Below are 13,517 nucleotides of genomic sequence, written 5' to 3'. Positions count from 1 at the left end.
GTGGACGATTCGCACGACGCGGCGCATGAAAAGAGGTTTACACGCTCGGCCGGCTTTTAGCCACCGGCTACGGCTTCCACACGCGAGGGAAGTGATCACGTAGTTTCCATTATGGTAGTTACATTCCGAGATGAATGGTCGGCACAGACGATGAACGGTTTGCGGAACGGAAACTACGTTTACGTGCTAGATGCTACGTCACTGATAACGCATCGGAGCTACCAAGTGTAATTCGGAACATTGCGGGAGAATATCTCGAAGATCTCGATGGCAGATATACTATATTGTGTTTCGCTCGCTGAATGTCGCCAAAAGAACTGTCGTCCATCGAATCGCGGCAGTTTTAATTAAATCGCAAAGTAAATATGAAAAATTTTGAAAAATATGTGTGAGCTTTAAAGAAAAATTGAATTTTTATAAATTTTATTAAATGTTTTAAATTTTTAATTAATTAAGTAATAATTAATTTTAATTTTAATTATTTCAAATTTTAGTTAATTTGTAATAAATTTAATTTTAATTAACTTCAATTTTAAATGCTAATGTGGATTCTTCAGTAGAATCTTGATAAATGATATAACGTAGAATAGCAATCAGGACTTTATTAATAATAAGGACTGTTAATAATTAGAACTTTCTCATTAAGATCATAGAATACATTTTTAATCGCGATGTTGAGACTCTTGATCTCGGATCTCTGGATACACTTATTCATTCGACTCTTCAATTTCAAGATTTTAAAGTTCTTAATTCTTTAAGGCGTATAATTCATGGGACATTATTGTAACTTTTTTAAATGAAATAATGTCATAAATACTCTAAACAGCAAATTTATATGGTTTCAACTGTCCGATCCTAAGTGGTCCCTAGTGGTACCAATGATACTTAAAAGGTTAACTTCTCAGTTTTCCAACTTCTCGATTTCTTAGTTCTCTCAAGTTTGTATTGGTAGTCATTACTTGAAACTTGCTTCAGGTGAGATATTCAGATTTTAATTTAGAGTCGTATTAACAACCGTTACTTGAAACTTGCCTCAGGCGAAACGCTCCGATTGGAATCTAGAGTTACGTGCGAATCTTTCAACTGAATCGCTATTGCAAATGTAACGTCGCATGTACTATATATCGTGTGGTTAATAAAAGATACAAATCTAACTCTAAATTCACTTGAGCATCTCACATGGAACAAGTTTCAAATAATGACTATTAATACGAGCCTTAGATAGAGTTAGATGCGAGTTTCTCAACTGAATTCCGATTGTAAATATAATGTCATGTGTATTATGTAATTCAAATAGAAGACTTCGAATCTACTTCTAAATTCAAATCTGCATGTTTCACGTAGAGAACAAGTTTCAGGCAACGACTATTAATACGAGCCTCAATCTCTGATAAAAAGAGAAAAAGAGAGCTAAAAGAACGAAATAAAAAAGGAAGAACTTCCGAGTTTATTCTATAAATTTCTTCTGATTCCTGCTTTCGTGGATACAGAAGCTGCGGTAAAAACGTTCATCATCGACGTCGTTACCGACGCGCGGAAATGGTATGCACCCGTAATTGTATGCAGCAGTGTCGAGATCTCCGTGAAGATTACGATGTAAGTTAACCGCGAGTTGCGTAACGAGCGCACGACTAAACGGCTCCTTGCACCGCGCTGAGAGGGGAAGAAACAATGAGCCGTTAAGCGTCGGTTTGTACAATTACCGGGTGGTTAAAATGCGATAAGTGATATTCAGTGGCTCTTTTAACACACTACTATGATCAAAGAATCGCCAAGCGCGTTGGCGTTACGGAATCGTTGGGTGCCGATAAATTAATCACACCTAACGAGCTCGGCTCGTGAGTGTCCCTTGCAATTGTGCTCACCGCTATTGGCGATTGACGATCCGTTTCTCATTCGCCGTGCGATAAAGTAGCGATCACAGCAGCTGCAAATAATCGATCATCGCTCTGACGCCGCGAGAAGATCGCACGTCTCTTCCCGGCTCTCTTCGAGACTCTTCAAGACGTAGCAATTTGGGACATTTCTCTTGATTCTGACAATCGCGTCTGCCGCGTGTTCTTGTATCCGACTTGCTGTCCGAGCGAATTCCGACGGGGAATACCGGTCGCCCGAACTAGAACGGAATGAATTAAGCGCGATTCGATTGGTAAGTGGGATATCCGGTCTGTCGGGCGGAATACCGAAAATTAGGACTGGCCCGAGTGAGATCTTCGCGTTTTTGAGCTCGCATCTTCGCCGAGGTCGTATTAAGAAATCGAACTTCGGGCATAAGCAGCACACGAGTAGCGACGTCTGAGAAAAGAGAGATCGCGAGTGTTGCGTAACGTCTCCTCCCCTCCTTACCCACCTACCAACCCCTCCCCCGCGGTAATTTATACTACTCATGGTTAACAAATACCATGTATCGTAGCTTTGTGAACGATGAGTTATTTTGCACTCTCTCCGCGGCATGCGAACTATAAATTGCCGAACAAACGTTGCACATTCGCCAATGTTGACCTATTCGATTGCATCGCTTTTCGCCAAGGCTCGCGCAGTACACTTGCGCATTGAGAGGAAAAAAGTGCTTGATCTGACTGAAATTGTGGTCACCTCTGGTCCTTCTCGTCCATGTTTTTCGGTTGTTCCACGGAAGCGATAACATGCATATGAGATCATTGTCACGTTATAGTAGAGTTTAATGAAACGATTCTCTCGATAGCGGTTATTCCTCTGTGTGGTTATAGCTGCAAATGCCGGACGTTTTCTCCTCAGCGCGGATTCCCGTGATTCGCGAGGTATATCACGTACGGGATAACCGGCTACCGAGTTGAGCCCGCAACTGATACCGTGTGGTTTGCGAGTTAATGACCCATTCGATTTTACACCACTGCTACAAGACTGCAATTTCCAATCTTTTCGAATGAAATTATCCACTTAGATCGGGTTCACATATACTACCTTTATGGGGCTAATTAAATATCGCGCTATAAGTTTTGTTTTCCCGCTAAAGTTTGTAAGGTGCGAACGGTCTTCATTTACGGTTGAATTGCGAGCCCGCGCGGCATGGTGCGTTAAAACGTCTGATTGCGGAAGCAGTCGCGAAGTTGTATCGAGTAGAAATTACGATCGTGGCGAGATAACGCCGCCGTGGGGTATTCATTGACGTCGAGTTGAATTAATTGGCGTAAAGCCATCAACATGGGCACCGTGCTGCGCGTAATTCGAACAGTCCCGAGTGCTTCCGTCGGAAATGGCAAGAATAAGAAAGGAGAGACTGACTGTTATATACAATAATCGGGCTGCGGAAGCATCAATGTGAATTGAGAATGCGCCCACTTATTATAAAATGACGGTATTTCGATGGAATTTAGCAATTTGCGGAGTTAGCGACGCGTGGGTCAGTTAGTGAGGCGAATTGAAGGAGGAATTGAGGGACGCAATGTGTACAAAGTGTGCTCGCCTTGAATGATAGATTCCAACAAAGGGGACGTCCTGTCGCACAATATGTCTAGAGGGAACACAGCGGGATCTTTCTGCGGATGCGAAATCTTTCGGCAACACCTCGTGACTCAATCTCAACAGGGCGAGAGGGGAGCAGGAAAAAGGGGAGAGTGGCCGGCGCGAATTACGAAAAGCGACCTTGATCTAGCCGATCTCCCGACCAAAGGTGACCCCGATACAATTCGTTAGGATTAAAATTCACTCGCGATGGACATCCGCGACTTGTACCAGCGACCGCACGTTCAGGGAGATTGTGCAACTCAAGGTCGCGAAATGCCTCTGGGCGCGTGTCTGGACCGGCGAATTTTTTGCGGGCAGACCGCGTTCAATTAACGAGAGGCGAGAGATACTCGAGCGTTTCTCTTGGCTTCTCTCTTTTTTACCGTTACAGTATTTTCACTTCCCTCTGTGACGGCGCTCTCTCGGCAGCGCTCGCGTTCGCATTCCCGCACGACGAAAGGCAGCCGCCAATTGTAAAATTACATAGTCGCATTTTGTCCGCCGCGTTCACACCTGATGGGCAAATCGCGAGCTTGCGACGCTTAACGCGTTGTGCTCGGCGGAGAGAACTCGGACGGGCGTAACGTAAAGGACAAACGGCTTTTTCGCTCGAGTGTCGAAAACGTGGAATAATGCATTATTAATAAGATCGCGAGAGGAGAAATTCTTGTGGGCTCAAATTTTATTTCGGCTCCCTTTCCCGTGGATTATGCCACGTGTCTTTTTCAATGCGCGACGCATCGATGCATCGAGGCTTCATACGGCAACTGAATAATTGCCTCGTTAACTTCCCACATATAATTCGGGAGTGAAAGCACGTTGGCCGACTTATGCGCGATGAAAAAATCCTGATAGTGCCGCTGAATCTCGCAAGAATTATATAACGAACCGCTCGAGTTAACGTTCAAGATGCACATCTGGTCGGGAAAAAACATCTTGGTCATTTATACGATTAATATTAATCGCGTCTCTGTCTCAGACTAAACGTGCAAAGTTCGCTTTATACCGACCAATTCCACGCATTGCACTTGTTGTTGCATACATTACATGTGTAACAACTGCAATCTTGTCAACGTGAAGATGATAATCGCTGTTATTAATAATAATCGATACAGTAAATTAAGCGTCAAGGCACGTACCGTCGCAAGAAATGTCAATGTCGTCTGTTGTCGTATTATTTAGAATCTCATATCAGCGTCTTATATGCGCGTCAAGCATGCTCTTATGAATAATTATATATACGTTCGTAGAAGAGGACGCGTGTGACGAAGATAAAAATTACATATGAATATACAAGCCATTGCATAAGAAATAGTTTCAGTAAATAAGAAATAGAAGGGCCAGCCAAGTAGGAATCGTATACGTTTCGCGAGTACGGAAAAATGGCCCGATACTGGGTCGATACCGAAAAGCGAATGTCCGGTACTGGCTCAATACTGGACCTAATATAAAAAAACTGTATTATTAGTACTGACTCCGTACTAAGATTAGATACTAGATAATCATATCGTACGTATACTGCAGCGTTAGCGAAAAGTGTTTGTTGTTTTCGGTACCGGCTCAGTATTAAAAAAAACTGTATAATTAGTACTGATCCTATTCGTAGAATCAATACTGGATACTCAAGAATCGTATACAATCTGCCAATAGAGGATATTGGGCCAGTATTGTGTCGGTACCGAAACACGGACGATACCAATGTTCTTTATGGGAAAACGGAAGAGGTCACTAACGCGAAACCTATAGTATGTTCGACTGGCTCTGGGTTAACCCATTCTGGGTTATTTAGCCTACATTTATTGGTCGAACAAGTACTTATAAGCTGTATGATTGGCTAGCAGAGACTTATAACGTCATTAATCGCTCTCGGAGCGATTAACTCAGAGCTAATCGAACACGCTACTAGATAACTCAGTGGTAAGCTTGGCTTGCCCGACAAGCGGAAGACTCGAGTTCGATTCCAGTCGTCGCTCCGAAGATTTTTTCCTCATATGACTATTAAAAATAGACATATATAGGTACGAGAGCAGCCCGGCCATGGTCTGATCTTTCTGTCTATACTATATAGTTGTGATATTAACAATTATACAAATAATAAAAATTACTAGGAATCGATATTGGCTCAGTATTGGGAATAGGTACTTCCCCCATACTAGAAATTAATACTTTTTTTATACTGGTACAGTATTGATTTTCGGTACTGTGCCAGTACTTCAGTGACAGTGTTTTCCGATACTTTTCTATCATCACAGTATCATCACAGTATCACCAATACTAAACCCGTATTGGCATCTGGTACTATGCCAGTAACGTACCATAAATCAGTATCACTTTGATGCCAGTAGTAAATTCCTACCTGGATAATAGAAAAACTGGTTACGCCACTGTCGCCAACGCTTAATATTACTTAAATTCCCCCACTATTCAATTTACCTCGCTATATCCTATATTCAGAGAGATCATGTTGTCCGATAATATTCTTGAAAACATTTTTAAACGAGGACATTCAAGAGATGCACATAAAATCAATATTGCGAGATGAAAGTTACTGCAAGAAGAAAGTTTCATCGATAATAATGTTGTCACCGTGTCGCTGAAAACACTAACGTCTATACATTCAATCGCGTTAACATTTGATTCAGATAACTAGGAGCAACAATATGTGAGAAGTTAATGAAGCAATTATTTAGTTGCCACACGAAGTAACTCCATGCATCGATGCATCGCATTAAAAAAGGCGCGTGACAGAATTCACGAGAAAAAAAAGTAAAATAAAATATGAGCCCGCGAGAATTCCCCTCATTAATAATGCATTATTCTACGTTTTTGTTGCGGATTGGTGTGGAATTGAGTAGAAAATTCCTGAATTTTTTTGTTCTTACAATCGAGTTTTTCGTGTGGTCCTCGGGTAACGGAAAATTTAGGTACACCAATACAATTGCTTCTTTCGTGCGGGATTGCTAACAATGGTAACGACGATTAATTCTCTCACGCAGTTACCTATGCGAATTCTATGTGTGTCCGCGACATTTTGTCCTCACAAACTAAATCCAGCAAGTATATACAGTGTCCTCGCGACTCCTCTCGTCGAAATCTTTCGAAATCTTTGGCAGCACTCGCAGTTCTGCGGAGAACGTTCAAGGTAGCCGTACATAGGTTCTTTCTTTTTTGCCTTTTTTACGTCAGCAACGCTGAATACTTCTTATTAATTTTGAGATGTAGGCCAATGCTTGCCTCACGAGCGACACACTCGGTTGTTGCAGTGCCAACGGATAGTCGTTAAAAAAACAAATGGTTTGCGCAAACGCGCACTTTCAGCACACTTTTAACACACGGTACGATTTGACAACTCGTCGTTAACGTTGCTGCTCTTACTTTTTCAGGTAGAATAACAGCGATCTGCCTTGGTCTCCTCGCGCTTGTGATCGGCATAGTGCTCAGTAGTATACCTTGGGTCGATTACATCATCCTGAAAGTGAGTATGGATCAACGAATTGCAAATTCGCGTACGTATGCGCGTATACACACGAATGCGTGTGCGAATCCTCGATGGAACGTACACTTTATGAAAGAGACGATTGTGCAGCAATTTGACGGCGTTTACACGCGGTCAACACGACCGAAGGCACGTTGCGCGTTGCACGTTGCGCGCTTGCATGATAACATTATTAATAAAAGAGTAACGATGCATGTTATCGGGATGATGATGACGGTACAAAATCAAGTTACATTTGTAATAGGACATCGTAAGATCAACGATAATAATGTTTTTCCTTTTTTCAATTATATTTCGCTTTGGAGTCCTTCAGGAGTGATTATATGCCCATAACTGGACAAAGTAATTGTGTATTGAATATTCAATATTTTTTATGATACTTGGGTGCGAAGTAATTTGCATTTGCGGTAAATATCGCGGCAGGTTTCTCTTACCGTTAAAGGACATTTTAACACGTACAAATGCATGTCTAAGGATAATTTACAATTATTAAATTGTCATTATGTCAATCGCGATAAATGTACTAATTATGATTTTCCGCAATAACATTACTCGCACCGTCGACTCGCTGATTCCATCTGTGTATAATTTAATTTACGATGTTCAATCGTTAACGGATATGAACTACTTGTAGGAGATCTCAGCGTGATAACATCGCGTAACGTGTAGTTTTTCGTTCATTCGCACAACCAGGTCCATTTCTCCTTCGTAAATAATCCGCGTACCATGAAATGTCTGCTTAATTGCCACAGTGTGTTCTTGCAATATGTAGAAATTCGTTTCCGTCTCAGTACTTGTCCATTTCGCGTTTCTTCGGGTCTTTTTCAGAATGACCTGGCACTTCTTCAGTGTGCAGGCTCTTCAGTCGAGAAGAATCCAAGGTTTCTTTGAGAGAAAAATTCCTTTAAAAAAATACAAGAGTCTGGAGTACAATTTTCCTCTGCAGAGATTGATAAGCTAATTTCATCTACTTTATAAGTCAGGATCATTAATCCTTTTGTCGTAAATTTCTCCGGAAACGTGAGACAGCTGTTTGTAACGCAACGATTTAATTGTATAGTAAGCTGGGTGTCTCGCGAGAAGATGCAATTATTCTTTTTTCGGATAACGCGATTAAGTGGCACAGTTCGACTTTTAATGGATTGGATTTCTTGAGATTATTAAATCACTATCGTATCCCCTCGGGTTGGCGAGCAAACGTGCAAAAACATCACGATAAATCGATCACGAAATAAAACGCGGACGTGCGCGCGCAAATTGCAGTCCTAAGTAGAGAGAACCACGTAATAATATTGGCAATTCTCAACTGTGTTGTTTTTGCAGCAACTGCGACTGTGGAACGGCTCGATTTCATTCCATTACTGGCAAAAGCCGGGCGTAGTGCGACTTACCAAAGTATATATTTTTAACGTAACCAACACGGAGGGCTTTCTGCAGTTCAATGAGAAGCCGAAGCTTCAGGAAGTCGGACCGTTCGTTTTTCGGTGAGTCTCCGTTAATATTCCTCAGACCGTCAAAGATTATCGATATGAAGACATCGCGTATCGTCTGGATTGAGCTGCGTCGAAACGCGACGATTAATTCGAGAAGTCAATTCGTACGTTTTCCAGAGAGGATATGGAAAAAGTGAACATCGTGTTTCACAATAACGGAACGATCAGCTATCAGCACAAGAAGATCTTAAACTTTGTGCCCGAAATGTCGATAGACAAGAACACCAAAATTATAATACCGAATATACCTTTACTAGTAAGTTGGTAATTTCAATAAAAAAAATTAAATTCAGTAAAAAAACTTAAACAAGTTTACACGCACGCACAAGAATTGTAAAAGGTCCAGTACAGAAAAACTGATGGAACATTTGACCTTTTTTTCGTAGACAGTTTCGGATCTAACCAAAAATCTCCCGCGCGTATTCACGCTCGGATTGTCAATGTTCGTAAGCGGCATGCACATGAAACCGTTCATTCCAGTCACCTTTCATGAATTCGCCTTCGGTTACGACGATCCATTCGTTAGCCTTGGACATACGTTTCTTCCTGAAAAAAGACGGCCCCTGAACAAAATGGGCTTTCTACTTGGAGTAAGTACTTGCGCTGTTCATCGTTGACGCGAAACATTCTCTTGATTTAAGTCTTTTTGAACACCACAATTAAATCTTGACACAACGCCTACTATAATCGAATCGCAATCGTAGAGAAACGGCACACTGAAAGAAGTGCATACGTTATTCACTGGAAACACTGATATGAAGAAGTTTGGTTATCTCAATCGATTAAACGGGCTCGATCACTTGCCGTTCTGGTCTGAGGCGCCTTGCAACTCTATCACAGCTTCGGAGGGTGAGTATATCTTTAGGCGTGTTTAGACACGACCTACTTGGACATGTGAGAAGTCTCGTCAACGTAATGCCTCCTTGCAGGCTCCTTCTTCCCGCCGCGGGATATCACCGGCGCGGACATCGTTTACGTCTATGATAAGGATTTATGCAGAGTGCTGGCAATGCAATATCGTGGCCCGGTGATGAAAACAGGCATCCGAGCGGATTTATATACACCAACAGACAATACTTTCGATTATCTGGATAAATCCGCGCCTGAGAATAAGTGCTTTTGTGAGCATGACTTTGACACTTGCCCACCGCGAGGTTTACAGAGCATCAGCCCGTGTCAGTACAGTGAGTGTCTTTAACGCATTTTCCAAGACCAAATGGTCCTGCTGGGGCACACATCGAACACGCGCCGAAACACAAATCACGTATCGCTTTTCGTTTTAGACGCACCGATCTACATCTCTTTCCCACATTTTTACAAAGCGGATCCTAAATTGTTGGACTCTGTTGTTGGACTCAATCCGGTCGAGGATCTACATAATTCGTACATAAAGATTCAGCCGGTGAGTAAATTATACAGAGAATCCTAAAACCTATACCAGATTATAATGTAAATGGGAGTAGAGGATCTCCCATTCAAGATTAGAACGAATGGAGATGAATCAGTCAATTCGAAATCGAGAAGTCAATTAATTGTTCCCGCTTTGTCCCCTTTTTTTGATTAGTTAAGTTTTAATCTTCAATCTACAATATTCGACCTCCGATACTTGGCCTGATGCGAGTTTATAAGGACTGTTCAAGACGCGTCTGATACATCTCTTTGTTCCTTTAGAAACTCGGCGTACCGCTCGAAGCGAAACTTCGCCTTCAGATGAATCTGATGGTGAAACGACAGCCCAACATCGCGGCAATCGCAAATTTTCCCGACATCATCTTTCCAATCATGTGGCTCGAGGAAGGAATGGAGGAGCTCCCACCGGTCATCCGGAGATTGATCTTCTTGTCGACTTCGTTCGTCGACATCGTCGTACCGTGCTTCACGTACGGCTTGATTTTGGTCGGACTGACGACCATCGTCGTGGTGTTCGTCAAGGTATACAACAGCCCGGTGCTGGCGCACGAGGCGATCGAGCTAGGCAAGAGGACCATCAGGAGGAGCTCCTCTTTCCTGATTAATGGCCAACACCGACTGATGGCCGGGAGGGATTCGTACGTCCTGCTGAGCAACGATATTGACGAGAACCAAGATATCATAGAGACCTGACGGATCTGATTAGGTAAGTACATGCGTTAGCTTTATTGTCGTACTCGTAGCGTACGGTAATTAATGACGCCTAGTCTTGACTGCGTTGACGATTCAATTGAATTGAACGATCCGCTGCGAAGATGCAATTGTTGTCACTTATTTGCGCTTATTTGTTGAGAATCCGAACAACACGAAGCTGTTGTCTCAGAAAGTTTAAGTGTGAGTAGAATATATATATATATATATATATATATATATATATATATATATATGTGTGTGTGTGTGTGTGTGTGTGTGTGTGTGTGTGTGTTTAGGAGTCTCAGGTACTCAAACAACTACACTGAGAAAATTATAGTTGCTTTCGGCGTCAACTATACATTTTGTGATTTTAACTACAAGAATAATGAGAAAAACAATCTTTTTAATAACACTTACTAAATGGTTCTTCTAATTATTTTTCTGGTTAAAATCACAAAAATGTATAGTTGATGCCGAAAGCAACTATAATTTTCTCTCAGTGTAAAAGAGTTTCTAAGGTGTTTGAAGTTTAACCCTTTCGCGCTGACTCTTTTCTTATATAAAGAAAAAATAAATCAATAAAGTATTAGCTTGTTTTCACATATTACAAAGGTGATGCATATCTTAGATTAATAATTTTTTTTCTAGTTCATGGGATATATGTGGCTCATTAAGCACAAAAGGGCCTAAATATTTACGAAAGGGTTGAGGTATCTGCGACACGTGGCACTTAGGATTTAGGAAATGTAGGATCTGAATAGATTAGAATCTATCAATTAATCTGGGTACTAATTAACGTGTAATTTACGATAAGGATACTTAGAGTTTAAGGAGGGTAGAGGGCTTAAGGATTTACACGAGAAATACAGAAGTCGCTCGTCGGGGCTATTCTCCTAAAATCTCGTGTAATTCTATTTTTTATACTTGTCATATGAAGGACTGCGCGAGTCTTGACTGGTTTAGGATTTATCAAGCTCCACGATTTCACCAAACATTAGTGAATTATATAGGGAAAGATTGAAATTTGTACATAAAGATATGTAAATCATGAGAATAAACCTCGATTAGGACTTAGGATTTTCTTGATTATCGGCTGAATTGGGGGCCGAAGGGTCGAAATATACGAGTAAATAAAAAACTTAAGAAATTATCAAAGATGTCGTGCAAGAATTCACGCACGTGTACGTGCGTATAAGATAGATTGTTTATCGAACAAATGGCGTCCGATCGATTTCGTTCTAAAGTCGGGTAAGGCTAGGCATCATTAATTGATTACGACTTTGTTAAAAATAATCGGTTAAGTATTTGCACAGTGTGATAAGACACGACGTAACTCAACGCGTCCTCTTCGACTGTATACACCAAAGTCTCTCCGTTAACAGTCCAGAGGACTATTAATTAATCGACTACAGACTATGCGAAGCCAAATTAGTGTTTTGTATTCCTTGCGATGTGAAGTATGTATCTGAAGTATGGGAAAGAAAAGTCGCCCCTGATTTCATGCGAATTTAATTGGCCGAAATCGGCGAAGAGTTTCCAGTCGCGATATTTAAATTCGCCAAAGAACCTGCAATCTTCCGCAATGCACGACAATAGACAACACGATCGTTATAATATTATCATAGCTATAACAAGACACGATGCCGTAAGGTGTGTGCATGCGTGCGTGCGTGCGTGCGAGTTCTCTGTTATATTAATTATGGAAGAAACGGTGAAATAGGGTTTTTATTTTAACGAGGATTTGTTGATGCGTCAATCAAAGGTCTATCTGATCGTTTTCGGTATCATGAAGGATCACATTGAGTATATAATTATGTGTCTGTGATTCCGTCCTTATTTATATGTAACGTGGAATTCCCGTCAGAATGGAGAATAACGAGGAGAAGTTTCTATTGGCATCGCGAACGAACGAAACTGTCAAGCCCGCGGTGAACAGCGATGCTTCTTCTCAACTCGTGTCTGGCCATAATCTAGTGCAATATTAGTGATCTTATGTTAAGTATACTGTGAAGCATCGTCACCAATACACAGCGAACACCGTCGATTAGAAGTGAGTTGAGTTGCACCGATTGCTCTGTCGCTGCGTGTAAGCGTGGAAATTTTTGTTTCGATTAATGCGATCGTTCTGTCTCTCCTTATGGGAACCCGCAGTAAACGAACGAGCACGAAAAGAGCAACTTTAAGGCTTATATTAATAGTCATTACTTGAAACCTATCTCGCGTGAGATACTCAGATGAGATAATTCAGAGTCAAACTTGAGTTTTTTACTTGAATCACACGATATATGTCACATTACATTTGCAATCGCGATTCAGTTAAAGGATTCGCATCTAACTTTAAATTCAAATCTAAACCTCTCATCTGAAGTAAGCCTTTGAAGTAACGGCTATTAATACAGGCCTAACAGGTCATACGACTCAACGCTAATCGACGTCGGTGCACATCGTAAATTTAATACAGCTTGACTTGATTAATCGAATGAGTGATATAATCAGTAGGACGCGTAGCGCGGTTACGCATCAGATTTATAGTAAATTTTAATCGATTCCGCAGGTGTGAAAGCAGTAGGATAAGTTTATTTTAGCGTGTGTATGTGTGAACGGAATTTTGTAATTGGAATTTAATAAAATATCTTTATCCAAGACGCTCTGCACTGTACATTTCTCATACTCGGGTTGTGTCAAATTCGCATTTCATGTCGCGCGACAGCGCCGATTTCAAACGCGAATTTCTCAAATATGTAGTATTATGAAATCGATCCCGAAGAGTGGCTCATATTATTCGCAGTGCGCTTAGGTACAGTGAGTTAAGTATTGACGTTGACGGCGTTTTTATTAAGATTCTTCGCCGTCGCAGTAAGTCACACGAGAGATAAAAATCGGCATGGTATAACGCAGATCTATATATAAGCTAATTCTGTGTAAATGTATAAGATGGC

The 13,517-nt window shown here is 41.3% G+C and overlaps 1 protein-coding gene across 2 annotated transcripts in view; it reads left to right on the top strand.

Annotated features, from left to right (window-relative positions):
• The window catches only part of LOC116845787 (scavenger receptor class B member 1), a 45,192-nt gene extending 31,969 nt beyond the window's left edge, over positions 1-13,223 (top strand). For both annotated transcript variants that reach the window (XM_032818883.1, XM_032818884.1), the window contains exons 3-10: positions 6,870-6,961; positions 8,306-8,466; positions 8,593-8,731; positions 8,862-9,065; positions 9,180-9,324; positions 9,405-9,659; positions 9,759-9,877; positions 10,147-13,223. In XM_032818883.1, the coding sequence (XP_032674774.1) occupies positions 6,870-6,961; positions 8,306-8,466; positions 8,593-8,731; positions 8,862-9,065; positions 9,180-9,324; positions 9,405-9,659; positions 9,759-9,877; positions 10,147-10,578 (1,547 nt within the window). In that variant the 3' untranslated portion in view covers positions 10,579-13,223. The remainder of the gene's footprint in view (positions 1-6,869; positions 6,962-8,305; positions 8,467-8,592; positions 8,732-8,861; positions 9,066-9,179; positions 9,325-9,404; positions 9,660-9,758; positions 9,878-10,146) is intronic.
• The last annotated feature ends 294 nt before the right edge of the window (positions 13,224-13,517 follow it).

The sequence above is a fragment of the Odontomachus brunneus genome, unplaced genomic scaffold (assembly GCF_010583005.1).
Source record: "Odontomachus brunneus isolate Ranch 3 - 2012 unplaced genomic scaffold, Obru_v1 Obru_scaffold_058, whole genome shotgun sequence".
Lineage (NCBI taxonomy): Eukaryota > Metazoa > Arthropoda > Insecta > Hymenoptera > Formicidae > Odontomachus > Odontomachus brunneus.
The sequence above is the reverse complement of the archived record's forward strand: the minus strand, read 5'-3'. Positions and strand labels throughout refer to the sequence as shown.